Source organism: Kryptolebias marmoratus, linkage group LG15, assembly GCF_001649575.2.
Source record: "Kryptolebias marmoratus isolate JLee-2015 linkage group LG15, ASM164957v2, whole genome shotgun sequence".
Lineage (NCBI taxonomy): Eukaryota > Metazoa > Chordata > Actinopteri > Cyprinodontiformes > Rivulidae > Kryptolebias > Kryptolebias marmoratus.
This window is the reverse complement of record NC_051444.1, coordinates 9,490,051-9,516,327: the sequence shown is the minus strand read 5'-3', so window position 1 is coordinate 9,516,327 and position 26,277 is coordinate 9,490,051. Positions and strand designations below refer to the sequence as shown.

The 26,277-nt window shown below is 37.4% G+C and overlaps 5 protein-coding genes across 6 annotated transcripts in view; all 5 read right to left on the bottom strand.

Moving 5' to 3' along the window:
• Positions 1-2,183: 2,183 nt before the first annotated feature.
• On the bottom strand, positions 2,184-5,983 carry LOC108250930 (cytochrome b-245 light chain). Its single transcript, XM_017441036.3, has 6 exons — positions 5,809-5,983; positions 5,472-5,541; positions 4,790-4,864; positions 4,599-4,682; positions 3,264-3,345; positions 2,184-2,919 (listed from the first exon to the last, which is right to left on the bottom strand). The coding sequence occupies exons 1-6, from the start codon at positions 5,864-5,866 to the stop codon at positions 2,728-2,730; spliced, it is 561 nt and encodes a 186-aa protein (XP_017296525.1). The 5' UTR covers positions 5,867-5,983; the 3' UTR covers positions 2,184-2,727.
• A 652-nt stretch (positions 5,984-6,635) lies between these two features.
• On the bottom strand, positions 6,636-10,272 carry mvda (mevalonate (diphospho) decarboxylase a). Its single transcript, XM_017441230.3, has 10 exons — positions 10,084-10,272; positions 9,806-9,876; positions 9,363-9,477; positions 9,132-9,272; positions 8,684-8,883; positions 8,419-8,493; positions 8,071-8,289; positions 7,406-7,521; positions 6,955-7,063; positions 6,636-6,862 (listed from the first exon to the last, which is right to left on the bottom strand). The coding sequence occupies exons 1-10, from the start codon at positions 10,157-10,159 to the stop codon at positions 6,782-6,784; spliced, it is 1,203 nt and encodes a 400-aa protein (XP_017296719.1). The 5' UTR covers positions 10,160-10,272; the 3' UTR covers positions 6,636-6,781.
• Positions 10,273-11,178: 906 nt separating this feature from the next.
• Positions 11,179-14,425, bottom strand: pdcd5 (programmed cell death 5). The gene is made up of 6 exons (XM_017441100.3): positions 14,218-14,425; positions 12,562-12,602; positions 12,225-12,286; positions 12,035-12,126; positions 11,871-11,942; positions 11,179-11,781 (listed from the first exon to the last, which is right to left on the bottom strand). The coding sequence occupies exons 1-6, from the start codon at positions 14,281-14,283 to the stop codon at positions 11,734-11,736; spliced, it is 381 nt and encodes a 126-aa protein (XP_017296589.1). The 5' UTR covers positions 14,284-14,425; the 3' UTR covers positions 11,179-11,733.
• Positions 14,426-15,273: 848 nt separating this feature from the next.
• Positions 15,274-16,867, bottom strand: LOC108251041 (5-hydroxyisourate hydrolase). Of its 2 annotated transcripts, none has more exons than XM_025003057.2 (4): positions 16,635-16,867; positions 16,016-16,155; positions 15,848-15,906; positions 15,274-15,626 (listed from the first exon to the last, which is right to left on the bottom strand). In XM_025003057.2, exons 1-4 carry the CDS (start codon positions 16,686-16,688, stop codon positions 15,433-15,435), a joined length of 447 nt encoding a protein of 148 aa, XP_024858825.1. In that variant the 5' UTR covers positions 16,689-16,867; the 3' UTR covers positions 15,274-15,432. The 2 variants fall into 2 exon arrangements, with proteins under 2 accessions (XP_024858825.1, XP_017296698.1); XM_017441209.3 differs by having other exon boundaries at positions 15,771-15,906; positions 16,635-16,853.
• A 947-nt stretch (positions 16,868-17,814) lies between these two features.
• Positions 17,815-26,277, bottom strand: part of LOC108250516 (RNA-binding Raly-like protein) — a 38,553-nt gene continuing 30,090 nt past the window's right edge. Inside the window, exons 4-7 of the mRNA XM_017440432.3 lie at positions 24,500-24,669; positions 22,028-22,141; positions 20,275-20,408; positions 17,815-19,862 (exon numbers count right to left, since the gene is read on the bottom strand). Coding sequence (XP_017295921.1) covers positions 19,824-19,862; positions 20,275-20,408; positions 22,028-22,141; positions 24,500-24,669 — 457 coding nt within the window. The 3' untranslated portion in view covers positions 17,815-19,823. The remainder of the gene's footprint in view (positions 19,863-20,274; positions 20,409-22,027; positions 22,142-24,499; positions 24,670-26,277) is intronic.

Sequence of the window (26,277 nt, the reverse complement as noted above, 5' to 3'; positions counted from 1 at the left end):
AACATTTCTTCTAGTGTTTTTCTTAATTTAAAATGTATAACAAACAGTAATTTCAAAACCAAAAGTGGAAGAACATACAGAAAACCTTGAGAAGTGCCACGAATGCTGTAATAAGTCCTTGCAAGAACCAGTCTGCACTTAACTGAAAGGATTCTTTGAGAACACAGTTGTCAGGCAGGAATTTAACATTGTTGCCTCACAGCTTCATGACGCTAGCACACGAGTAATTATTTAGTAATTATAGCTGATCACACTGTTTGTCTCTCTCCTTCTAGCTTTTTTCATTTTGGTTTCCCACAGTTACAGTGATGTGTTGATGGCCTCATTCACATGTTCACCGCCTCATATGGATTGGCTTGTGTCATCAAACGTGACCCAGCCCTAAACTTATTGCACAGCTCATATAAATCAGGATGACATGGTATGTTTTGTTGGAAAAAACATTCATCCTTGCAGAGTTGAGCATGTTCATTATCAACAGATGAAAGGAAGTCTCTTGTGTTGTAAAGTTCTGGCAGTGCATGCATCACTTTTGGCCGATTTCTGGACACGTTCCTGTTTTCTGCTGGCCTGATGTTGTGAGCGTCCAAACTTGGACCGTGTCACACAGTTCATCCTGTTACAGATGACACAGACATACATGAAGAAAAATGAATAATGGCAGCTTAAATAGAGTAGTAAAATGTCAAATTAACAAAAGTATTATTCATATTCATATTTCCCAGGTATTACTCCCTTCTATTTCCTTACGGTTTGGACATCTGTCTCCACTTCTCTCTAAAGAAAAGGCAAGCCAGGAACAGGATAAAGTTTGTATGAATACATTGCAGTTTATGTTTTCTCCCTTACACTTGGCTTTTGTTTTTACATTTTATAAACTCAACTGTATGAGTCCCAAACAGCCAAACTGAAGGATGCCTGTTGTCTCTCAGGTCGGTAAACAAGCTCAACCAGAACTCAATGTCCTCGCAGCGAAGAAAAGGCTACCAGTATCCAGTTCTTTGATTTGCAGAGCTTTCTCCCTCCGAGTAACTATCCAGAGTGTCTCCTGGCTGAGTAGGGAGCAGGAAGTGCTGGAAGCCTCAGACATGACCTTTTTCTGAACCGAGATCGCCTCGAACAACTCTAGGGAATCCCCAGGACCCCCAGGTCAGAGGAATCCTTGAGACAACTGTGTCCCCAGGAATTAAGGACTCCTCTCAAATGTCTCGTACTGATGTAAAATCCATGCCTTTTGTAGTCATAAAAGTCAAAAAGCAAACAGTAAATATTAACAAAAACTATTATGCAAAAATAGGCCAAAAGTGTCCTCGGGTGATGAGTGAGGCTCTGTGTGTGAAGTATTTAGGAGTGTGTAATCAGATTACAAAAACAAGTTTATCCTCTTACCCCTAGTCATATTTGAAAAAAGATAAGAAATAAAAAAAAGTTCATAGTTTTTACTTGATTCAGTGCTTGACTGTTTATAGATTCAGTTTGATTTGAAGACTTTTGAACGCTGATTATATAGTTTTCTACTGTTCATCAAAGTCTCTTCATAGGTTTGAAAAAATGGTGGTCTACAATGATGATAAAGTGTTCCTGTTGTGTACGAAGATTATCTTTTTTAAACATACATCTTTACTAATCTTCATTCAGTAATTTAATGTAATTCTCAAGGCAACCTGACCCAAACTAATATGTAAACTCAGAAATAAAGCAATAAACAAAAGCTATGTAAATAAAATAAGTGCTGCCACTTATTTCAAACATGATAACACATACTCATACACTAGTAACATAAATCATGTATCTTTGTGCCGTGTCTCACACAACCTCAGAATAAAATAAGGAAGTATCTGGGGTTTCTTAACAGATTGTAGCTGCTTGACAAATCATCTGTGACCGCAAAAAACAATAAGAAAATAAGATCAAATTCAAGACCCGAGTTAAGAAATGACACGGAGGTGCAGAACTTGTCTAACAGGCAGAGATATAAACACTTTTTTTCCATCATAAGAAACTGAAAGGCAAACTTGTAAGAAAAAATGTGGGGAAACAACTAACCTGCCTTGAGAAAGGGAAATTCATACTTGCTGAAATGCTGTGTTTGCGAAAGGAGGGGAACTTACAAAAGGCAGTTCTTTAAATACTTTCTCAGAAAAAAAAAAAAATAAAGAATCAAGAATTTACAAGTGTACCAATGGTGATTTAACAAAAGCAAAGGATTTATTTACAACACATCAAAAGTATGAACACAAAAACATGTTATAATAGCAGCTGGATACAGTCAAAAACTAATATTCCCATTTACACCAATCAAAATCAGTCCTAATAAATGGCATACCGTTTAACTTCAACCCAATGCCTTCAAGAAAAGCACAAACACAAACGATTTAAGAGAACAGAGTGAATACATAACTTATTATATTGTAAAACATAAGTATAGTAACATAAACTTAAATGACTGGAAAAGAAAACAGCTTTAGCAGAGTGGTTCATCTGTGCTGCAAACTGCTGGTATTTGTTCATGCTGTATTTTGGTGCTTTGTTTCTTCAAATGGTAAAGGAAAAAAAAAATTACTTCATTCCATTTTCTTCTAAATTATCCTTCTTGTAACTTGAGGTAAGAAGGTGCATACGCAACATTTTGATCATCCACTATCTTGCTCCAACAGACTTCAGGAAACATTTTGTTTATGGTCACAGAATCTCAGATTGTGGTTGTTTATAGGGGCTCTGAACTGGTTATTCATCGTCAGTAACCGTCATGGGATTGTCATACGCCGCTGCCTCCACGTCCTTCGCTTGTTTCCTGCGTGTCTCTGGAGGAGGTCTTGGTGGTGGGTTCTGCGGGGGGTTCTTGATGCTCTCCGCAACTGGCTTCCGGGAATCCTTCCGAGGAAGAATGGGCTCCCAGTGTTCACCTCGGATAGCAGCCTAGAAAACAAAACCAGGTTGGCAGCAGGTTAAGCACCACTCTCTAAGTACATATAAATATTTAGGATGCTCACAGTTGTATGCAAATATACCAAATAAAAAACAAAACTGTATAAACAATGATTCATTTCTGTCTGAAGAATAAATAATGTAGAGGAATTTAGTCACACCCTTGACTGGTCAGGTTTCCCAACTTTAGGGCCATGTCTCAACAGAAGTGTGCAATAGTCTCTTCCTTGTTAACATCTCTTTGTTTCCGTGAACAACCTTCATCTGGTTTATCAAACGCTTCCAGTAATCGATGGGCTGGACCGCAGAAAAATGCTGAAAGGCTGCCAACTTACTGCAAGGTAGATGAGGCTGGCGATGGCGAGGCACACACACCCGAGGACAGTGGCGAGCATGAACCCTCCAGGTACACAGATACTGAAAGGAACAACATCAGTGGGGGGAGACAAAAAAAAGATCATGATGTTGCAAGGCTTATCCCATGAACAGGAGGAATGCTAACTAACAAAAATAAGATGACTAAGATAAAAAAGGTCATTCACTCGAACCATATCTTAGGAACACATTCAGTCAGAGTTCAAATTGGCTCCTGAGCAGAAAGTTCAGAGGGGTGCACATTTATTTCCTGAATCAATAACCACATGAATGTTTCAATTTGTGTTACATTTTCTGTGGAAAAACATAGGCTATATGTCGCTTAATGTTTAATTTATCATTTTCACCGAGCACAAAGTTGTTGCCTCTTCCTCTCCCTGCGGGTTGAGGTTTTTTTCTCGTGAAAACAGATAATTTAATCAGAGAAATGGACACCTCCCGCACCCACCTCCACCCGAAAAGGGAGGATTTTTAATTTTTAACTAAGTAAACAGACAGACAGGTACACGGCTCTCTGGACTGGGTGTCTCATTTTATTTGAAGTAGTATTTCTGCAATAATACTTTTAATAATTATAATAAGGTAATTATCAAAGGTAAAAGGTGGAAAAACTTCTGTGAGGAAATTCTAAAACATATAACTAAAGAAACAATACTGGCATATACCCCTGGCTTAAAACCTCAACCTGGGCTCGAACCTACAAAACCCCAGACTCGACTGCTACAAAAGACAAACCCTTTAAGAAGCCACAAAGTTAGATCAATAAGGTCCACCTGAGACGGATCTAACTTATAGATGTAAAGAAAATGTCCAGGTTTTTATCTCGTCTGTCTTTAATTGTCCGTGTTCTGTTCATGTCTGCTCCAAGCTGCTGACTGGTAATTTATCTTCTAATTTTAGTTTCATTAATGGATCTTAAACAGAACATCTCCACTGTTGGACACAGCATGTTTTTGCTGCAACTGTTCCTGCATTAAATAAGATCAGATGATGTTTGTAACGTTTGTAGTGGTCATATCACTGAGCGGGATATTTTACACCACAATGAGATTCTGTTAGAGCTGCCCTGCGCTGACGACAGGTCAGTGACCTGCACCGCCCTATAACTGCAAATAAGTTAAAAAAAACATTTTACATTTCATTTAAAATTGTCCAAATAGTTAAAAAACACACAGACCAAAGCAATACACAGCAAGCTAAGTAATTAAGTAATTCACATTCTTCACTTTGTGGGGCGAATTATTATTTTTTTTTAGGTGCCCTTATGAACCGGCCGCGCCTCCTATTAAACTTACCCAGCATGCAAAAATGCCCTGACATAATAGTTCCTCGTCAGCGGTCCAAAAGATTTTACACACACAGTGAAGCAGTACTGGCCACTGAAAGAAAAGAACAACAACTGTATTAAAAGATGATCGCCTCAGAAATTAACCTGATCATATTAGTAAAAAATAGAGATATATATAGTGTATACAGCATTGCTTACGATCTTTCCATACTTGTCCCCTTGGCCCGCTTGCTTCTGGGATACTCCAGCAGACACACAAACACACCGGCGGCACTTCTTACTGGTCAAGGCTGTTACTTTGGTTATATCATCATTAAAACACATCATGCAATTCTACCTAAATATGTCAAAGAGGTGACAAAAGTATTTCTAAGTAATTCTCCCGTAAGCTGCATTTCTAATCAAAAGTAAAAAAATGTGGCTCAGTTCGAAATGATACACTACAGAGTATATATTAAGTAATAAAAAGAGTAGTAATAAGTAATAAAAAGAAAAAAAACAAATAAAATACAATTCAATGAAGAAAAGGTATATATTAGTCAAATGACTGTTCAGCTTATTGTGTGAACTGTTAACATTAATCGTTTTACCTTCAAAAAGGCTTGTCTGTACTTTAAATTACTGGTTTAAATTTTGTAAAGGCAACCTTATGGTAGTATGTATTGCTTCACTTTTCTTAGCCAGGATTATTCACTCAAATCACACCCCTACATGAAGGTGTGTGATTCATAAAGTATGAACTTCCTCTAAGCAGTGACATAAAAGGTCAGACAAAAGCAGGCAAAACATTTACTTTAATTATTATTATAATTTTAAAGTTGGCCATTTTGATCTTCACTTGTTGACTAAAGCAGTGGTTCATTTGAGGTGAGAAGGATACACGGCATAAGCAGCAAACTCCCAGCCTCTGAACTGTCCAGCCACCCCCACTATTCCTCCGGTAAGAAGAACTGAAAAAAGGAAACAGGAAGGTAAAAACTCAAACAATGTACCTTTTTGTTGCTTCACGCAAATGAGGCAAGCCCATGTGCAAACAGAAAATGATTTGTAACAAATGATCTTAGAAAGAGAACAGGAGAAAGCTGATTTAAAGAATAATTTTACTTTAAAAAGATGAGTATTTTAAAGTAAACTCTTTATCTAACTTGACTGGTTAGAGTCTACGAAAGTGCAGATGACTGTGTATGTTTAGATAAAGTTATTATAATCATACTCACTGAGGCCCGAAGCCAGAGCCTGCTCATTGGCCCACATCGCCCACTCTATCTTCCCCATCCTGTTCACCTGGACAGGTGCTGAGAAGCTGCTGAAAGGCTGCTGAGAAGCTGCTGGAAGTCTCCGCGCCGCGACCGGACAGCTGAATGATCTCTACGAGGAAGAAAACGTGTTTACGTGATGTGAGGAGAACAGATGTTCGCGCTGGGAGGGAGGCAGGGCTTGGGCCGAACCAGTCCCCGTTTCGGTCGTCATTTCCGAAGAAGAAGAAAAACTACAGGGCTGCCGAGAGGAGGGGTTTAGTTCCACTTCCCGGACAGGACAGGTGCAAGGAAGACCGAAAAAAACGAGCGCACCTGAATGCAACACAAGGAAACCCTGAAGGATATATTTTCTGATTCCTGTAATAAATGACTTGCCTCTGACTTTTATATTAAATGGCCTTACTGTATTTTTAGACACACATTTCCTTCTTGCTTTACCTCATTTACCCTCGTTGCTAAATTAGCATTTTGACTTTAACTTTTTGGACAACTCATAAGAAAGTCCAATTAACGACAACAACAGAAAAAAGCAGTTTATTGACTAAAATATAATTTATTTATGTTTGATTTGAAATTATGTTTTTTAATTTAAAAAAACTACAAGGGACCATGATTGTAAAAAAATTCTCAAACACAGATACATTTATAATTTTAAAAAATCTGACTGGTTTGAAGTCAAATCACATTTAAAAAAAAAAATACAAGAATCTCGCTACTTGTAAATGCAATCAAATGAAGAGAGCTACACAAGAGCAAAGAAAACTGCAAATAACAAGACACAGTAGTAAAGTTTGGTAAAGATGTTTGTTATTGCTTTAATTTGTCCAAACCTAGACACAACTGAAACCATTTTTTATTAGATCTGATCAAATTGACACTATTGCTGCAGATTAAAGTCCAGCTGAAGTTGTTTCTTCAGAACAGACGAGCCTCACAGAGTTTTCCTGGGGAAACCGTCAGCTGAGAGTAAGTGCTGAGAGGGATCATCGATGACACGGGGGCCTGGTCCAGCCTGAAAGGTTCACAGACAAAGCATGTCGTTAAAGAAGGGACTCGTCTTCTGTAAGCTGATTGGATATTTGCGTTTATTGGGTATTGATGTACCTTGGTGCTAATAATGTAGTTTATTCCCTTTGGCATGGGCTCCAGACTAACAGCCTGTCTCACCTCCTCTGAGAGAACAGCATGCGTGACTGGAAGACCTTTAATAAAGCTGGAGGTATGAAGCAAACAGTGACAAAAATGAGAAGGTGTGAAAACAAACGTCTTACAGTAACTGTGGGAATGCAAATACATGACAATAACTGGGTTTTAATGAAAAAAGTACAGTGGACTCAAAGTATTCAGACCTCTTTGATTTTTCAACAACTTATTGTATTGTAGATTAAGGGGGCTGCAGTCTTGTAATCATGAGGTTGCAGGTTCGAGCCCAGTTTGCCAAATCATCCGTGCAAGTCAGTAATTAGATATTTTGGATAAATGAATACCTTTGTATGATTATTATATTTTTCTTAAATGACTAAGAAGTACAGAAAAGTGAGTAGTGTCAACGTACTCCTCTCCGTTCGTGTCTGGAGGGAAGAAATGCTGAACAACATTGACAAACTCTTGAACATGCTGCTGTAAAGTGAAGATCACAGCGTTGGGTCCTGCATCGAAACTGTAGGCCACCTACAAAAGAGAAAACAGACTGTGACAGTTATCTAAATAGATGAACTTTCCTGTTCCCCATTTTAAAAAACCACCACACAGGTTTCACATCTTCATTACACAGTCAGCCATCAACTGCAAGAAGTTAGGCACATTTCCACCGAAAGAAAAGGGAAACATGATAAATGATAGTGATGATATAAAAGTAAAAAGGATTGGAGAGGCATGTTTTATAGGATTTAGTTGAAATAATGAGCTGTGGGTCTGACATTACTAAGAATATTTGAGGTTTTCAACATATTTTACCAGTTTATGAAACATTTTCTAGCTTCAGCTGAACCATAGTAGTTTTATTTTGACTATTTTTATCAGTTACACATATTTTATGGTCTTAATTCAACATGACATATAATGTAGTTTGCTTTCTGTTGCTGCCAGAACAATAACAGCATCCTGTGTATAAATGCAAGAAGTATTTATATAAAAGACAAATAAACAGCTGTCCCAAATTATAAAGAACAACATTTTGCACAATGACTGCCCCAGAAATAGATTTCTAGAGCTGCTCACCCTGCTCTCGCCGTAATGCCTGTTGTAACGATGCACCAAGTGGATGACCTGCTGAGAAACACTGTTGAGGTAGAAGATGGGGGGGTATGTGTCGAGGCAGGTGGCATGAAACTGGTTGCTGTCCTTCATGGTTAGTTCAGCAAACGCGGAGAAGTCCTTTCTCCGCACCGCTTGGATCATCTCGTCCATCCGGCGAGGGACGACAGACTCTGCTCGGTGCTGCACACAAACAGACAACATTCAACATTTTGTTTTAACTATATTAGATTTATTATGTAGATGATAAAATTGTCACCGAACAGTTTATGTTATTATGCTGAAATCCAAAGAAGAGAATATTTAGTGTACCTTTAGCAGAAGACTTGTTTGTACACTGGTTTGCATTCCGGAGGTGCTGCCTATTGGCTTCCGCTTGGCACTCGCCTTTAAAAAGACAAGAAAAAAAAGTGCATTAAATATATCCTATAACATTTCAGAATCAAATTGTGCATTTGTCATTTGTGCATTGGTGAAGACACTTTTCTCTGTAAGCACAAAAATGCCAGCACATTTTCTGCCAAACTACTGTTTTTACATTCTCATTTTCCTTGTGTTGTCATAAAGTCTGACCCACCACAAGAACAAGGATCCTGAGCTCAGGCCAGTGACTCTCTGGCTCCACCTGCTGGGCAACACTGTCCTTCCCATCTTCTCTGCTTCCCATGATCCACTCTACAAACCCACCATGCATGCTTCTGCAGGCGCTGCCAGAGCCTTGACGAGCAATCCCAGACAAATCTCCCTCTACACCGAATGCCTGAGCTAAACTATAAACTGAAAAAAGGAGAGTAAGAGCAGTGGAGACTGGTGAATATGTATATGAGGTAAATGATACATAAAATTGAGAAATAACATTTCTTTTTGTCAACATTTCTTCACCAAATTAAAAAAAAGCTACATAAATAGTACCATCTGTGTTAAAGAACTGGCTCACATACACAAGCAACATAATATAATTCTTAATTAATCTATTTTGTTTATTTTAAGCAAATAAAGGAAACACATTTGACACACTCACTCACCGAGACAAGCAAATCCAGCGGCTGAAGAGGCGAGTCCAGCAGCAGTGGGGAAGTTGTTGACAGAGCAGATGTGGACTTTATGAGACAACCCTGTCGACTCGGGGTCTCCATCATTTCGCCTTTTTCGTGCTAATCGTCTGACTAAATTCAGAAAAATAAAAAAAGGTTGTTGTGGCCTTCACAAAACATGTAATGCTTTTAAAAAGGAAAAATAAAACAAACATGACTCACTCTCTCTCAGACAGGACTGTAGTCTTGGGTGTGTTATGTCCTCCTCTTTCCCGTTCAGCCATAATCTGTCCTCCTTAAATGATCTGCTGATTGCAACTGTTGTGGTCGTTTTCAACTAAACAGACCAAATAATATGATTCAGGTCAAAACTGAACTATTTTTATCACATTATAGCATCACATTTCATGTGATGATTGGTATATAGTGCAATTTTAGTCCCTTAAAATTATGCAATTTTAAGGGAATAATGCCCAAGCATTAGGTCAGGGTCAATTCTCCTACTGTTTAATCACAAATTTATCATATTTGATCATGTCTCAGTTACATTTCTTGCATGTTGCTTTAGTATAAACCACACCAGGTTGACAGGACAGGTTGTAGCAACACATCTGAGCCCACAGACTATTAGAAAAAATTAAAAGTATATATGTTTATTTAAAGACCTGGTCTTGATGCAGTGTGACGCTCAAAGATGAGTTGATGGGTAGAATTAAATCTTCATCCCTTTTCCCCCCTGAAAAACAACAAGTAGCACATGTTATATACAGTCGGTGCACGACTGAGCTATTATAATAACCAGTACTATAAACAGTTACAATACAGATGTCTAAAAGACTTGAAACTAATACGTTAAAGTGACACTTTAGGTCACCAAACAGAGGTTATTTCATGACTACGTTAACAAATAAGGCTAAAAAACACAAAAACGAGGGGTACTTACAGTATTTAATGACAGCGATATTCACAGGAGCAGTGCATGTAACTATATATGGTTTATCCACGTTTTCTTCAGGCATAGTTCAGTGTCTGTAAACTGATATTTGTGCTCAAAGTGTCACCTAAAAACTCTGAATAAAGTATACCTGGTGTGTAGCAGCTTTTTTGTGTAGCTAACTGTAGGGTTTGTAGCAACCGCAACCTATTGGCTGGTGATGAACACGTGGTTACTCCCAGCACCAATCAGAAGCGAGGTCTTTCGATGGTAAACGTAGGAGCAGCCAATAAGGAGCCATCTGACCACGGTCGTTCCAAAGTGGGGCAAGGACGAACACCAACCCACTTACTTTTACAATTCGACCTTATAAGAGAGATAAATAGCTCCTAAAGTGACCGAGGAAGGAAAATATGCTAGAAAAACCGTTCACTAATGTACAATACATACTCAAGCACGATTAAGCACTAACATGCTGCCAAACTTATCAATCCCATTGCTTTTCAGAGGTAAATTAACTTGCTTTGTTTTCATTCATCTCACATTACTATATTAGTTACATAGGTATTCAGATATACAACACAGTAATCAAGATTACAACTACAGTTAGCTAAATCATGAACATTCATAAGTGAAGGGTGGTGTTTTATAAATAATATAGTGTGACATATTAAAGGTATTGGTTGTGTGGTGATACAGATACATGTTGCAGACATTTGCACACATGTTAATTCAGATAGTTTTGACTCATTAATTGCTTTATGTTCATTTTCTCTGATCATGTGACTTGTAAGCATCTTAGTGTACACAAAGTTTGGTTATAAATTTCCATTTTACTAACTGTAAACACTAAGACTACATGTGAGCCATTTTCTCCAGTGCTTTTAATCTCAAACAAATTTGGATGCATTTGGCAATTTCTTGCCTCTGGTTTTTAAAAAAATTTTTTAATTCAGACTTGAGCAAAAACTAGCCAATCATCGACACACAAGCTGTACTTCATCTAAAGGTGATAACCTTTCTGTGTAACTGATTAAAACACACAATAGTTTTAAATCTTATATAACGTACAGAATAATTCAAAATTATTTAATAAAGCAGACCTTTGAGTTTAAGGCGTTTTTATTTTTTATTTTTTTGTAAACCTGTGAAAGATAAGTCAGCAACAAGAAAATATCTTTGAGCAACATCCAGAACTATTGGACTAATAGATCTGAAAAATTCATACACTGAATTTGCTGAACAGTTCAAAGAAATTTGCAGCAGTATGACTTGCATTTCGTTGTTTTTTTATGCTTGAGAAACAAAACTATAGGTAGGATTAAAAAAGAAAAAAAAAAGAAGAACTTATGAAGGTCTAGAGGAGTCACACAGTGCCATCATGGGTCCAATGCAAGCCGTACAGATTTGCAGCAACTTGAGCAAGAGGAGATGCACAGAAACCTTTCTTGGACACTGTGCGCTTTCTATTGCCAACCAGATGCCAAAATATTAACCAAATGTCCTTGTTCTTTAGTCTCGGTGTCCATTCCAAACGTAGAAGGTTGTGTGGCATCCAAGGAATTTAATAAGAATAAACAAGTCAAAGATCCTGTCAGAGTCCCAATAATGGATATCTGCTCCTGAACTTTTGTCTCATTCCAGGACTTCTGATTAAAGTTAGATATCGTCCTCCTCATCCGAGTCCATCACCTTCCGTCTGTTGAACTGTCAGCCAAGCACAGAGCGTTAGAGATAAAACACGGACAGGAGACTGCGAGCGAATCAATCGTGAGAGACATTTCAGTGGAGCTTACTGTGACAGTGGTCTTCTTCTCCGTTTGCTGACTGACTTTTTCTAGGATCTCGATTAAGCCCGACTCTGAAATCTGACAACAGAGAAAACTGTGTTCATTGCTCACATGTGGACGAGTCTCGGCAGCACACAAACCTTTAAGCAAACACTGTCCTGTTACTTTACCTTTCCTCCTAACTGTCCAAAACGAGCCATTTGAATAAGATAGTTTTCCACTGCTTTGGCTTTCTCTGGCTTCACCAGTGCAAGATTGCTCACTGAACAAGCAAAATAAAAAAACATCGTTGAAATCTAAATGGAAGTCTAAGTAAAATACAAATATAGACATAAATCCCAAATCTAAAAGTGCACTTACATCTTGCACGAGCAGACTGCTCTAGTACTTGAGCCAATATTGTGTTCCTCATTTCTGTTTCTCTGTAAAATAAAAAAGACATCACATCATTGGTTTTACTAGAAAGTACCTGCTCATTTTTATGGCTACAATAAAAACCAAATATTAGATATAGTGTTTATAACTTAGTCTGGAAACATCTTCTATAAAACTAGTTTATACACAAGTTCATAAACAATTTCCTGCATGATTGTTCTCATGTGTCTATAAATGAATAACACTAAAACGGTTGTAAACATCTAAATAAATAAAAAAGCTCAATCTCTTTTTATAGTGTTGAATAAAAAACACATCTCACCTTTGTTTGGCTTCTTCTCCTTGCTGATTATTTGAAGCATCCTGAAAGAAATATGGGACATAAGGGTCACATGTAGGATGTATTTTATTTAACTAACTGGAGAATGTATGACCTAATAATATTTAAGCAGTAAAAACAAGCCAAAACAAGACTAACCAATGAGTGTCAATGTGTTGTTATTGTCCAACAAAATTACACCCTCACTACCTTCAGTTCTAATGTTTAATTCTTTACAGATTATCACTGCTGTAAAGCACTTTGTGTTACACTTTGTTGTATGAAAGGTGCTTCATAAATAAAGTTTGATTTGATTTTAGATTGTTGATGAAAGCAAACAACAGCAACGATAACGCCTGAATTGTTCTTGTCAAATCTCAATCACATTCAGTTCTATTAAATACTACAAAGTTTTCGGCTGCTGGGATAAATACTTTCATACAATATTTTGTTGTATGTTCCCATTAAATAGATCTTGTGTGAGAAATTAATACAATGTATGTGTTTTAGCTTTAAAATCAGTGTTTCCCAAAGATGGGGTGAAAACGTCAATGGTTTTGTGAAATCCTATAGTGAGGTATCCTGAGACAAACTATAAAAAAATCACATCCAAATTTTAAAAAGGTTATTGGCATTTTTTTTGTCATAATTGTTCCAAACAATAACAAACTAGTCATAAATTGCTCCAAATAGTGTAATGTCTGTTTCATTGATATTTATATATTTCACCCAGCAGCAGTCTCCAACACTTTTAGACTATAGCCAAAAGTTTCCACATTTCGTACCAAGCAAAGTTTATGTTTAATAACTATAACAAATGTTTTCAGAGATCCAAACCATGTGACTTTTAATGCAATTATTTTATCTTTCTTATTCATTGTATAACTTTGACTCAGAAAATGAATGAGTGATATTATAATCCGACTTAAGAGTTTCATGAATAGTTATGCTTAAGTTTATCAACCTTTTTATAGGTTGTCAGACAATGATTAAAGTTTGTTTCTTATTGCTGTGATGTTGCTGAACTTTTTCTTTCTGGGAAATAAATTCAACATGAATTCAAACCTTTTTGTGTTTAAGCCTGAAAAGTTTTTCCAAAGACCCAAACTAAACCAGGTCTGAAACCAGTCCAAAGACCCAAACTAAACTAGAGATTGTGGTAGAAGTAGTAATGTTTGGGGTTTATTATCTTAAATACTTGCTATTTAACAGACTAAAAATGTACTCACCCTATGGATGGTTTGTTCAGCTATGCCTTGAATAAAATAAAGGAACTGATTCACTAAAAGTATACTTCTTGCTCCAACCCAAAACAAATCCTAACCCCTCATCTTATTTTGATGCTATTTTTACAACTGCTTTAATTGGAAAAGCTTTCAAAGGGGCGTGTGTGCAGTGAGTCAACACACACAAACTAAGCTAACGCTGAGGTGTTTGTTGTCATTCTTTTTTTACCCCAACCACGGCGAAAAACAGCTATTTTATTTAGATTACGCGTTCATCGTATGAGTTGTTGCGTGCTTTAAATCCCGGCTGACAGGTAAGTTAGCTGAGTTTAGTTCTGCTACACCTATCGTTAACACGCAGCGTGATGTTAAATCCAGCATCTCCATATTAGGCGGCCGCAAACACGTTTCCCAGCTCCTGCTGAGTCCTTACCCCGTGTTTTGCTTGCAGCTCCGCCATTCTTTGCCGCCTTATCGCCTCTAATTCTTCGTCTGCCATTGTTTTTGTTTTGTTTTGGCAGTAACGTGGATCTACGACTCTGAAGAGGGACAGCAAACCGCACTAAAAATAAAAACGCCAGGCTCCGAGCAGAGGCAAGGCCCTTTCTAGATCAGGGGAGGCTAGTTGAGAGCAGAACGCAGGATCCAACCTTCAGGGAAAAGCAGTCGATCACAGAGTCAGGATCAATGAACGATCGACCCCGATGATCATGAACCCTGAAATGGAAATAATACTACTTCTGTTTCATTTGTTATGAATTTATTATTTCTCAGATCAACAACAACATATAAAATAACAGCCATAACATTATGATCACTGACAGGTTAAAAAACGCCTTCACCAGCAGGACTACGGAAGCCCGTAAGTTCAGCTAAATAATATTAAAACATATATTATTATGTATAACGAAGTAGACGGATGCATTATCTATATTTTAAATGTCTGGGTGTACCACGTCTCCCATTTCTGTATATGTTTTAGCTCAGGTATTCAGCAATTAATGTTTATTGTAAAGAAATGAATTATTCAATATTAGATGTGTCATTGAAACATTTGCCAGTTCATTACAGTGAGTATTTATTTATTTAACCAAAACTAAGCTAAAATGCAGAAGTGGATTGTTAAGATACAAGTTACCATTATTGCTGTCATAGAAATTAGGCCACAAGTAGCAGACGGGTGTTACTAACCACATGTATGCAGACCCCACCATAAAAGAAGAAGTTGGGTATTTTTTTCACATTCAAGTGCGTGTTATAAGACTTTATAACATGCACTTGAAGGAGAGGCATAAGCTGTTATCTTGGAGAAGAAACTGCTGTTACTATTAATCTGAGAAGCATTATGTGTTCATTTCTATAAAGTCTGGAGCCAAGTAAAGTTGATCCTTCACACACACACGCAAACACAGACACACACCCCAACACACATGTAGACACACACGCATGGCACCATTGTTAAAAAAAATCTGTTAGAATAACATGGAAGTACAACAATACCCACACTGGTTTATTTGTAGCAAATACTTATTTTTTTACAACTTCATTTACCGTACATTTTCACAATAAACTAGTTCAGTTCCTAAATTCAGGTCCCATTTTGAATAACTATATTACTACTTTTACTAAAGTCAAATACAGAAGACCTTTATTCACCACTGAGTACTGTACTTGGTGGAGTTGTTCCACTTTTTTTCCGTGTCAGACAGTATTTAGATGAAGAATACTCAGGAGGCTTCCAGTTCTTGGTCTCTAGCTCCCCCTGTACGTACTGTAGGAGAAACGACTCACAAGCAGGGGGACATGATACTTTTGATCTGCGTTGGTTATGGTAAAAACAATCTGTGAAAAAGAAGAGGCAAAAATAAAAAACTAGGCTACATTATCAGTGGAAATCCGGCTTTCTTTTCTGCTACAACACTGTGGTAATAAAAGATAAATGAGCAGTGCAGATAAGAATAAAAGCTATGTTTGTTCCTTCCTCACCTCAACATAGGGGTAAAAGGACGTCTCTCCTACACTTTCCCAGTACTGAGCTGTCTCAAAATGTATTTTATACACACCAGGTTTAAACTGTTCCTTTGTGATGAGTCCTGGGCATCGCCCATCAACATTAGTGGCCCTGTTGAGAGAATACATATGAATAAAAAAAGGAATTTCACAGCAAAGTTTCACGTTCTTAAATAATTGTTTTGCTAATTTTCTTTACTTTTATTTTAGAAGGTTATTACCCTGCAGTTATCAGCTTCCAAACATTAGTTGAGGGGTCTTGTTGATAGAGTCTGAGCGTCATGTTTGACCCTGGGACACCCATTGCAGTGTTCAACACATGAGTGGTCAGAGGACTCGGTGAGCCTGCCATTGTTGTGATCTACAGCACAAGAAAATAGGACCAAGTGTTGTAACTTATTGTATCACTGCATACTAATATAATAGTATTATTTTTCATGTATGTATACATGGAAAAAATAGGATAGAAAAATATGATTATGTTGATGTTAATTGTTTAAATTTTATGTGCTTCCCTCAAGAACAACAAAAATGCAGTCACTCAGGAACATTTTTTATCTGTATTAACATACAGATTTATTATTTTGTCTGTGGACTACTGACATTTGAAATGATGACAATAAAACAGGAACACTTGATCTAGTCTATTCTGACTGAAGACCTAAACATCTCAATACTTAATAGTTACCTCTAACATGTTTAAATGAAATGTTAGCTCTATCATAGCATCTGGTTATCAATATAAACCTTTAGGATTAAAACTACAAAAGTATTAGAGTTTGAAACACCATAAATGAGGTTTGTTTTTATTGTAAAATCAATAAAAAGCTTTCTGCTTACCTTATTTTCAGGCAAAATCTGACCCTTCAGTTGCTGCAGCCTGAGTGCGCTCATGTTCCCTTATAAATACGATCTAAACTAGGTCAGCAGCTTTTACTGAGAAATGTAATTTTATGGTTTAATGAACAGAATCAGATTTTTACTCACATTATGCCTGAGAAGTTCTGCCCTACTCAGTGTGCCTTTCAGTGCACAGTATCTTTTTGGTAAACAGTAACGCGGTTGTGTAAGAGCTCCTTTTGGTTTTCTGCACTTTGGAGTCATGAGACATGGGGATCAGAGTTTTTTTTTTCTGATGTAAGTGCGTTTAACTCGGCAGCACGATTATTGCCACCTTGCAGTAAATTCCTGTGTGGAGTCTGGTTGGGTGTTTTTCTCAATACTCCAGCTTTGTCCCATGACGAAGAGTGTAAGGTTAACTAAGTGTGCACGCATTTGTTTATGTGTTGACCTTGTAACGCAATGGTGATTTGTCTGTAGTGCATCTTGTCTTTTGCCCAGTTACAGCTTCAGTCCCCCAGTGACCCTCAACAGGGCAAAGAAAACATAGAAAATAAATAAAAGAGAGTGTGTGTGACTCCAGGACCATTAACTTCCTGCCTGAATCCTACAAATTAACTCACCTAAATCCATCTGTTTAGTATTTCTTAAACTATGAAAGCTCTGAAGAAATAAGCATATAGGACATAGACATCTCTACATGAATCTATATGTACAGTTTTTATCACATCAAGCTGCTAAAAAAGCCTCTTGAGGCTCATGTTTGTGCTGACTTTCCGGGTTTGTTTACATTCTAACTGATTAAAGTCAAAAGGTAATTTCCAACTCAGAGCTGGTGGAGGTCTTCTGTTTTCCCCATGTGGACTTATTATCTCAGTTACATGGATGTGTCTCTTTGACTCTCATTTATCTCTCAGGCGTAGCCGGCTCTCCAGAGAAACAGCTGCTGGAGGAGAGACTGCAGGTGCAATCTGTACTCTTTTTTTTTTCCCCAGACTTTTAGAAAACAACTTTATTTTATGCATGTCTGCAGTGAATTAGTGAGATAAGCTGCTGAGAAGAAAGACAGTTTACCTGCTTCGGTGTAGCTAAACTGATGTTCCATCACAGAGAGGTTTAGTGTCAGTGAGCAGACTGTGTGTGGAAGTTGCTGCGGTTTATGAATGTTACTGAGCACGGGTAAGACAAAAACCTTTAATAAACCAAACTGAGAACTGACAAAGTGTGATGTTTGGGTTCAGAGACACATGTGGTCATGTAAAGAGGATGGAGACAAACAATCAACAGTTTTTCTTCCCTATTTGTTTGTGTTATCACATAAACTCAATAATATGTCTAAACCTATAGGATGTGCTCAGCATCAATATTCTTAACTGAATATTTAAAACCGTCCTTAATTCTTCACATTATGTTATATTTCTCAGGTTCATTCTTCTCCTTTGTTTTGTGTCTTGGTCTTTCAAAACAAAAGCACACACCACAAGGCTCTGCGTTAGATACTCGATATGAAAAATACTTTTACTACAGTGACTATGAGTATTTTCACTTTGCTTATCTCAACAGTGCAAACAGAAACATGTAACAACATCAGAATTTTACAATTATATATAACATCATTATTTTCCTTTAAAAAAATCAACACATGAGATTTCCTAAAGTAAGATTAAATTCAGATAGATAAACAGTTACAGTAAATTATACAATAATACACAATATTACACACTGACCCAGGCCTCTGCACATTTTAAAGTGCCAAATATGTAAAGGAAGAGGGCTGTAACATTTTTCATAGTACACTGAACGCAGAAAAAGTACTCAAATCTTTAAATGCTAAATCAGGTTTAACTGGTCGTTCATGTTGACAGTAAAAAAACATTTTCCTTCTGGAATGACAAGCAAGTTAAAATCTGAACTTTTAGAGACACACTAACAAAGAATGAGCATGAGTCTCTCCTGCAGAAATCTCACTTGAAAGTCTGCAGCTTCCAAAGCACTTTCAGATACAGGGAGTGGATTTGTTTTAGTTTTTATACATGAGGGCAATAATTTAGTTACACACATTCGTTTTTAAATAACTTAAATTTAAAGTTCCCATGAAATTAGAAAGTAAGGAGTTTGTGTTTGATATGTTTTGCGCTTTATTTCAAATGCACCCCAAGATCTGTCTCATCAAAAACGAACAAAAAAAACCTCCCAAATAAATAAATAAATCTGTGCTTTTTAGGTTAGAGTTTGCCTATTAGTTTTTGCCTATTATGCTTCCTAAAAGCTTCTTTTAACATTCAGGTTATATTTATGCATAAACAGAATTTCAAAGCAGACAATTATTTTGATGTAGCATCAATTTAAGGGCTGCACAATATATCAAAACTTTATTGTTGTCAGATTATCAGTGTGTGCAATAACAGTATTGCGTATGACTGCTTGGACTGCCATAAATCACTGGCTATTATACTTCAAGTGTCATGCATTTATGTTCTCTACACCAATAATAAATTTGGCTTATATATAAGACTCTCACTGCCCCTGATACCCACACCAAATTTGGATGATAGCAGCTGAGATCCTAAAAAACACACAAAAAGTGCTGTGAGTATCCTAATGACAAAAATGAAAAAGCAAAGAAGGGGAAATATGGGTTTATTGCTACTGATATCATCATCAATAATCAACACTAATATCATGATCAAGTGTTTTTCTAATATTGTGCAGCTCTAATAAATGTGTTTAATGTTTAAAAATTGTTAAAGCAGCAGCGTGTTTATAGTTTAATGCTGGAATTTGTCTGTTTGAAAGGGAAGAAAATACACAGATTTTATTTGTGATTAAATCAGCAAACAGCGCTGACGTCTTTAATCCTGCAGCAGTTTGGTTCATCGCTGTTCATGCAGCTCATTTCTGACAGTTGAATTTGTAACTTTACCTCCAGCCTTATTACTAAAGATATGCTTTCTGTCTCCATTATATTCTCTCAGGAATTCTTGTCAGTAAGAAGTATGTGCATTATTTTTTTTAAATCACTGTATTCCTGTTTTGGGGGTCATGTAAAACCAAGATTTTGTGATACAATTTAAATGTACTGTTTCCGTCTGATATGTACAGCCTTCACTGAGCCTTTCAGCGTCTGTGTTCTCTTCCTCCATGTTTGGCACTTGTTTCACGTCTTCCACATTTTCTCCTATTCCTCCCTCATATTTCCTCCTCGGGGTCAGAGCTGTGGCTGCTCATCTGTGACAGACAAACGGGCAGACAGACAGTGAGACAGAGCAGTGAGAGGAAAACAAAGAGGAGTTTCATTAACTGCCAGCTCAGAATGACTCAGTGAAATTTAATTCTGTGAGCAGATAACTTGATTTCACAGAGCTGGAGTCTTGTCTCGTGCATTTGCACCTCTCCAAATAGAAAAGCAGTTGTGTTCATGCAACTTTTTTTAAACCAAAGCAATGCTTTCTGAAAATAACTTTAGACGTATTTTATATTTGAAAGGACATAGACGAAATAGAGTTTTGAAACTAGTAAAAAAAGCATCTCCAGAAACAAAACTGCTTTTTTTCTTCTTCTTCTTTTGTAATTTTTGAAGGAATTATAAATGCACGATGTCTTAAGAGAACTGCAGCATGCCGTGGGGATCATCACACACCTTCGGGTCAGGGCTCTCCCTGAGGATCCGATGGCGGGAGGTGGGAGGGGAGAGGGAGGAGAGGGAATGCTCCGGGCTGCTGGCTGACAAAGCATACGATGAACCGAGTGGGCTGTCCTCCCTCAGGGGAGAGTCTGGGAAACAGACAGAAAGAGATGCACTCATGGAGTCAGTATTTAGGGAGCAATGTGACAATATTAGACGTTTTAATGACAAAGACTGATTGTGTGTGTGTGTGTGTGCGTGTGTGAGTGAGTGTGTTCATTTAGCTGCCTGTTATCAAAATATCTCATGAACCACGAAACTTGCAGACTTGATGAAACTTGCGGAAGGTAATGACTGGATGTACATCTACAACTAATTAACTTTTGGAGTCAATGTGATTCAAGATGGTCGCTACAACTGACCTTATAAAATACTAAAATGGCTATAATTCAGTCATTCCTATCTGTACTGAGCTAAAATTTGGTGTAGTTGCAGCTCGGAATCATTCGCAGCACGTACTTCCAAGTGCTACTCATTGTGCAAGATCTTCGCTTAAAACTTTGGCATTATCTAATGTAGTCAACCCTGTTTGTCTGTCAGCAAAATGTTTTATGAGCTACTGAACGGACTTTACTGAAACTTTCAGAAAGTAATCACTGGATGTACATCTACAAGGGATTCACTTTTCAAGTCAACTCTATTCAAGATGGCCACCACAGCTACTCAATGTAACAAAACACAAAAATGGCTATAACTCAGAGATACAGATATAACTCCATTATTTCTTAACATAAGATGATGTTAATCTAAAACTCTGGCATGAAAGGCCACAGGCGATATTCATTACTTCAAAAAATGCTAGACCTTTAATTTTTCCAAGTTCCTATTCCTTATTTTTTACTAGATAACACAGCTGAATACAAAAGCAAAAGTCACTAGAAGGACAGATGCAGAGATGGGGGAGGCTAGATCGTAGGGGAATCAAATGGAGCTGGGGAGAAATTAATATGAAAATGAGAGCTATCAATCGCTCAAGGTCGACCGGAGCAGATAGGAGACCATACAGAAGGCTGTGAATATCCACACGGGCAAACTGCACATCTTTCTGAATCTACATCCAGTCAGACTTTCTGATAATAACTTCAAGGTGAAAGCTCTGTGTCGAGTCAAGAACATTTTAGTGATGAAAGTTTAGATTTCAGAGGAGGTCAGGTTCCATCAGCTGCTTTGTGGTAAATGTGTTTCAGTTTAATTAAAGCTGCAGAATAAACTCTGTCTTCCAGCAGGATAACAAGGGCTTTATCTAGGTTTTTTTGCACAACTCTTATGTGTAATTACAAAAAAATGTCCACATGAGGGCAGCAAAATTTCTTACCTCTACAGAATTTGTTGTGATTCGTTTCTCTACTAAAAGAATATCCACATTATTAGCTTAGTGTGTTCCCTGTTTTGCTCAAAACTTTATATCTAAAAACCTCCACGGTAACTTTATGTTGCATAATTTTTACGAATTCCTCACCACGGCAACATAATTGATTGGTTACAAAACCCAGATGTGGCTCTGCCTCCGCATCACATTTCCATCCGTCGTCTTTTCTGCAGCACAAACTCTGAATCGTTTTGATTGTGAGTGGAGCGGCTAATCAAGCAGAAGTCTGAAAGTATCGCTGCGCTTCTGCTTTAAAATGATTCTGATGCACGGATAGATTATCTACCATTTGATCACAAACCCATGTGCCTCGACTGTCTTTCTGAATGAACGTCTTACCTTTGTGGTCATTCCTCTGTGTGTCCATCCTGTCAAGACTGTCAAGCAGCCCATCGATCTGTGTCTTTATCAGAGTCAGCTCCTTTTTAATCACCTGCAACTCCTCCATGCCCACTGGAAGAAAAAAGGGAGAGTGACAGAGGAAATTACACAACCTGAAATGCCTTTCAGGAGAGCTTTAAGTGAAGCCAATATGTGCAAAAAAAAAAAAAAAAAAAAAGAAAAGCCCACTGACTTTTAGTGAAGCGATGAAAAACTAATTCAGAGGAAGAGTTTAACATTTTGCAGATTACAAACATCTACTCTCACATATTGCAATATGAGCTGCAGCCTAAGTTAGTTTCGTCAAAAACAGGAGAAAGAAAGTATCTCTCACAGAACCAACCCATATGGAGTCTGCAAGGCACCACTGAGCAAAATAAAAACTGTGGTTGTCAGCATTCTGTCTGTCAGTCAGTGTGCACAGACTTCCTAACAGACATTTTCTGAAAAAAAAAAGCAAAGGGTCATTTATTGGGTTCAGTAAAGTAGAAAAGTTGGTAAAATCCTGACCTTTAGGATCATATCCTACTTTAGACGAGCTGTTCTGTCAATAAAGTAACACAAGGGGGGCGTGGAGAGCAGAGAGCAAAGCTAAGAGAAAGAAAAATCTTTGGACTTTCCATTTCTAAGACAGAGTGCTGGTGTAGATCCTCAGACATCCATGACCCATCCATGGTAAATCCAAAAAAGGTTAAACAAAACAAAAGCAACTGGACTTCTATTCTGTTGCTGAAGACGAGGAGCTATCTCAACTCAAAAAGAGGAGAATCGTCTGCTTTTGGAATTGAACATTTTGGTCCTTGTTTAAGGACCAAATTGTTCATATTTTGGACTGAGAAGACATGGTTTGAGAGCAGGCTGAAGGAAGCCATTTACGCCACACAAGAGAAACCCACTTTAAACAGAGGAGGAGGTTTTAGATTTCAGCTTTTAAGCCTGATACCCAGTCCTTTTCATTATAATCAACACCTTCACTCATGTGACCAAAGTGGCCCATTTGTGAGTCAGGCTAACAAAAACCCTAAGGAGCCTCTATTGTGAGGAGAGGGAGTTTAATCTGCATGTGAATCTAGTTTACAGAACATCTCAGCTTTAAAAGCTTGAACTCCACACTGTCTGCTTTTTGAACTGACAAAGCTCCTCGGCTGAGAAGTAAAATGTCTTCAGCCACAGAATAGAAGTCCAGTTGTTTTTGTTTTTTAACCTTTTATGAATATAAATGTGCATGTTTCTAATTTATCTGCTGAAATTATATAAAGGGAGACATAAATGCCTGATTCACAATGTGATTTAGGTGACACCAGACAATACTGTTGATTTTATTGAATATTATAGCCTGCTGTTGAAATTGATCTAATTTATTTCCAGTGTTTATTTTTTTTCCCCCAGTCCAAATCCAAATCCAGCTCAACACAACACCTGCTGCACCTAAACGACAGTCTTATTGCAAATCATTGTGCAAGATTTCCTGAAATGTAATTTTGCAATCGTTTTATCTTGACCCATGGCGCCCGGTGGATCCCATAGGCTCATTTTGCAACCTTCATCTTTATTTATACAATTTGTTTGCTGGAGGCAGGACTTAAAGTCATTTGAGACAGAGATTTGCATTTCTATGTGAAGCTAAGCTAACAGTCTCTGGTCTCTGTGGGATACAACGCTATTTATATTTTGACCACAAGAAATTTCCTTCTTTTTTTCCCAGCAACCTTTTTTTTTTTTTTTCAACAAGGGTTAAACAGAGTTCTAGGTGAGACATTTCAGCCCTGAAAATGGCCCCATAAGAAGGTACTCTTCTGAGATTATCCAAACCGTAAAGGTTAAGCTGAAACTTTTTTATTGGTTCAGTGTGACCGGTCTTTTATCTCTGTTTTTGTTTCATTCATTTTTTTTGTTTATATCTTTAAAAATCTGCAAACCCCAGGAATAGTTTTTATTATTTGCAAACACAACACCTGAACTCAATCATTCGTGCAGCTTCAATCATCAGAGGAGACACATCCCACACCACAGCTCCGGTGGTTTAACAAACTCCAGAATGAATCAAGAGAAAAAGCTCCAACTGAGAGAAGATAACAGCGAAATTAAATGAATAAAACATTCTCGATTTGTTTTTCTCGTTTTTCTTTTCTTTCTTTTTTTTAATCAAAGAACCTTAAGTGGATTTGTAAAAAGTCAATTTTAGCACAGTTTCATCTGGCCAAGTGCACATAATAAAATAACCTTAATTAAAACACTGAGATGTTATTTACCACATTAAGCTTTAAGAATTAAAAACAGAAAGAGTTATCACAGCTTTTAACAGCATTTCAGGCAAAGACACAGGCAAAAACTTGCAGCGCAGAGTGAAGACCAAAAGATGTATTTTTTACATAACAGTTTTGAGCATCTTAAGTCCAATTTTAGCTGCAGCTCATTCATGTTACTCACACTTAGTTGTGTTTGAAGTATTGGAGTGGCCTCTGGAGCTTTTAGAGTGGGTTCTGTCTCGACTGCGCCTGTGCCCACTGACGTAGGAAGAGGAACGGGATCTCTTGGCCAGACTTGGTCCCGAAGGTGGAGGAGAGAGAGATGCTGGCACTAGCTGATAGTCATAAGCCCTGCAAATTAGGCAGACGCAGTTTTAAAAATAACTCATGCTTAACTGTAAGAAAAAAAAAATAAAATAAAATAAATATATATATATATATATATATATATATATATGTAGCCAATTGTGTCTTTGTTGTACTTTTGGGGGAGAGTGTTCTGTTTTCCTTTCCTATCCAATTGCCATGCATCATCACAAGCATCACCAGGAGATGGAAACATCACAATTAACCGCACAGAGGTGAAAAATGACTAAAGTGAGCAGTTAAATGGACGGCAAAGATGATGATGGTTCTACAGAAAATTTGAGCTGTCCGTAGCCTCGGTGCAGCCGCCGCACAGCATTTAAAGCTGCAGTTTAGGGCAACAGATGGTAAATTTTTCAAACACAAAAGACCAATTTACCTTTCACTCAGATGGCAAAACTAAAGCAGAGCAACGGATCGAACAGGAATGCCAATTAAACCTGAAGCACAGAGGATCAAAAACTGGTTTATAAAAGACATTTGGTTGGATTACAGGTCTTATTTCTCAAATATTTCTTGTTTAAAAACATTTTAATATATTTCCTTGAAGCTCAGTTTATATTAGAGAAAAATATAATTTTATAAAAAAACAAAAAAAATGTATCTTGACTTTTTAAACTGTCAAATACTAATTACTCATTCAACATAGTTTGACTGCAAAATTACAGAAAATTTCAAATTAGCTGGAAAAAGCAGATCAGAGAAGCTGAATGAAGACAGTAAGAAAGAAACTCTTATGTAAATAAACATATCTTTATTCATTGCTTCTTTGTCTTTTATTTTCTTTCAAGAGCAGGAGAGTGAAACTGTTTTGCTCTGGCTCTCGCCTCTTCCCTGTGGACCGCTCCATGTCTCTATCTGTCACTGAATGTAATTGGTTCTGTCAGGGCCAATCAATGGCTCCCCGCCAGGCTAGTAGTGCTGGAGATGAAGGAGGGGGGGTGTATCACAGTCAGGCTGTATAGTGGTTACAGAAATGACACTTTGTGCGTGGCTGTTTTCTGCAGAAATAGAAATAGTTTTGTGACTGGGGAAAAAAAGTCCTCAACACTCACTGACCCACTGACCAGGATCAAAAACAACCAATCATGATAAAAGTATTTTACTGATACTTTTTTCCTGTGTTGTTGTGGAATCCATAAGATTCAACAAATTACTAAAAAAATTTAAAAACTAGCATCTCTTGTAGGAATGCCTATCGCCTCTCTTTCATGCCAGAGTTTTAGATTAGGCTCATGATGAAAAAGAAGAAAATTATATAGTTGCTGTTTTGGTTAAACTTGGTAAATTACAAATCTTATCTTAATGACTTCATGTGATTTTGCAAGATTTCACAGGATGTGTTAGCACTAACAGACACACAAGATTAGCAACAATGGCGAACCAAAAGGTTTTACACAAAAATATTGGGATCAGTTCTCAGTTACTTTTGCACCAAAACTTAACTAATGATTTGTAAAATTGACTGAGGTATCACAATTTTTTCATTTGCTCAGGTTGAAGTGGATTAATTCCAATAATTAGTTGTAGATGTACAGCCAATGATTATTTTCTGAGAGTTTCAATAAAATCCATCCAGTGGTTCATAAGAGA

Coding starts and splice junctions, on each gene's coding strand:
- LOC108251041 (XM_025003057.2), bottom strand. CDS start 16,688: ATGAGCGCACTCAGGCTGCAGCAACTGAAGGGTCAGATTTTGCCTGAA. Junction 16,156..16,634: donor AGATTTTGCCTGAAAATAAG/GTAAGCAGAAAG, acceptor CTTGTGCTGTAG/ATCACAACAATGGCAGGCTC. Junction 15,627..15,847: donor AAAGGAACAGTTTAAACCTG/GTGTGTATAAAA, acceptor TCTTTTTCACAG/ATTGTTTTTACCATAACCAA.
- mvda (XM_017441230.3), bottom strand. CDS start 10,159: ATGCCTGAAGAAAACGTGGATAAACCATATATAGTTACATGCACTGCT. Junction 8,494..8,683: donor TCAGGATCCTTGTTCTTGTG/GTGGGTCAGACT, acceptor GTCTTTTTAAAG/GCGAGTGCCAAGCGGAAGCC. Junction 6,863..6,954: donor ACTACATTATTAGCACCAAG/GTACATCAATAC, acceptor TGAACCTTTCAG/GCTGGACCAGGCCCCCGTGT.
- LOC108250930 (XM_017441036.3), bottom strand. CDS start 5,866: ATGGGGAAGATAGAGTGGGCGATGTGGGCCAATGAGCAGGCTCTGGCT. Junction 5,542..5,808: donor GGCTCTGGCTTCGGGCCTCA/GTGAGTATGATT, acceptor TCCTTTTTTCAG/TTCTTCTTACCGGAGGAATA. Junction 3,346..4,598: donor AGGGCATTTTTGCATGCTGG/GTAAGTTTAATA, acceptor TGTTCCTTTCAG/TATCTGTGTACCTGGAGGGT.
- pdcd5 (XM_017441100.3), bottom strand. CDS start 14,283: ATGGCAGACGAAGAATTAGAGGCGATAAGGCGGCAAAGAATGGCGGAG. Junction 12,287..12,561: donor GGAGAAGAAGCCAAACAAAG/GTGAGATGTGTT, acceptor TTTATTTTACAG/AGAAACAGAAATGAGGAACA. Junction 12,127..12,224: donor GCAGTCTGCTCGTGCAAGAT/GTAAGTGCACTT, acceptor TTGCTTGTTCAG/TGAGCAATCTTGCACTGGTG.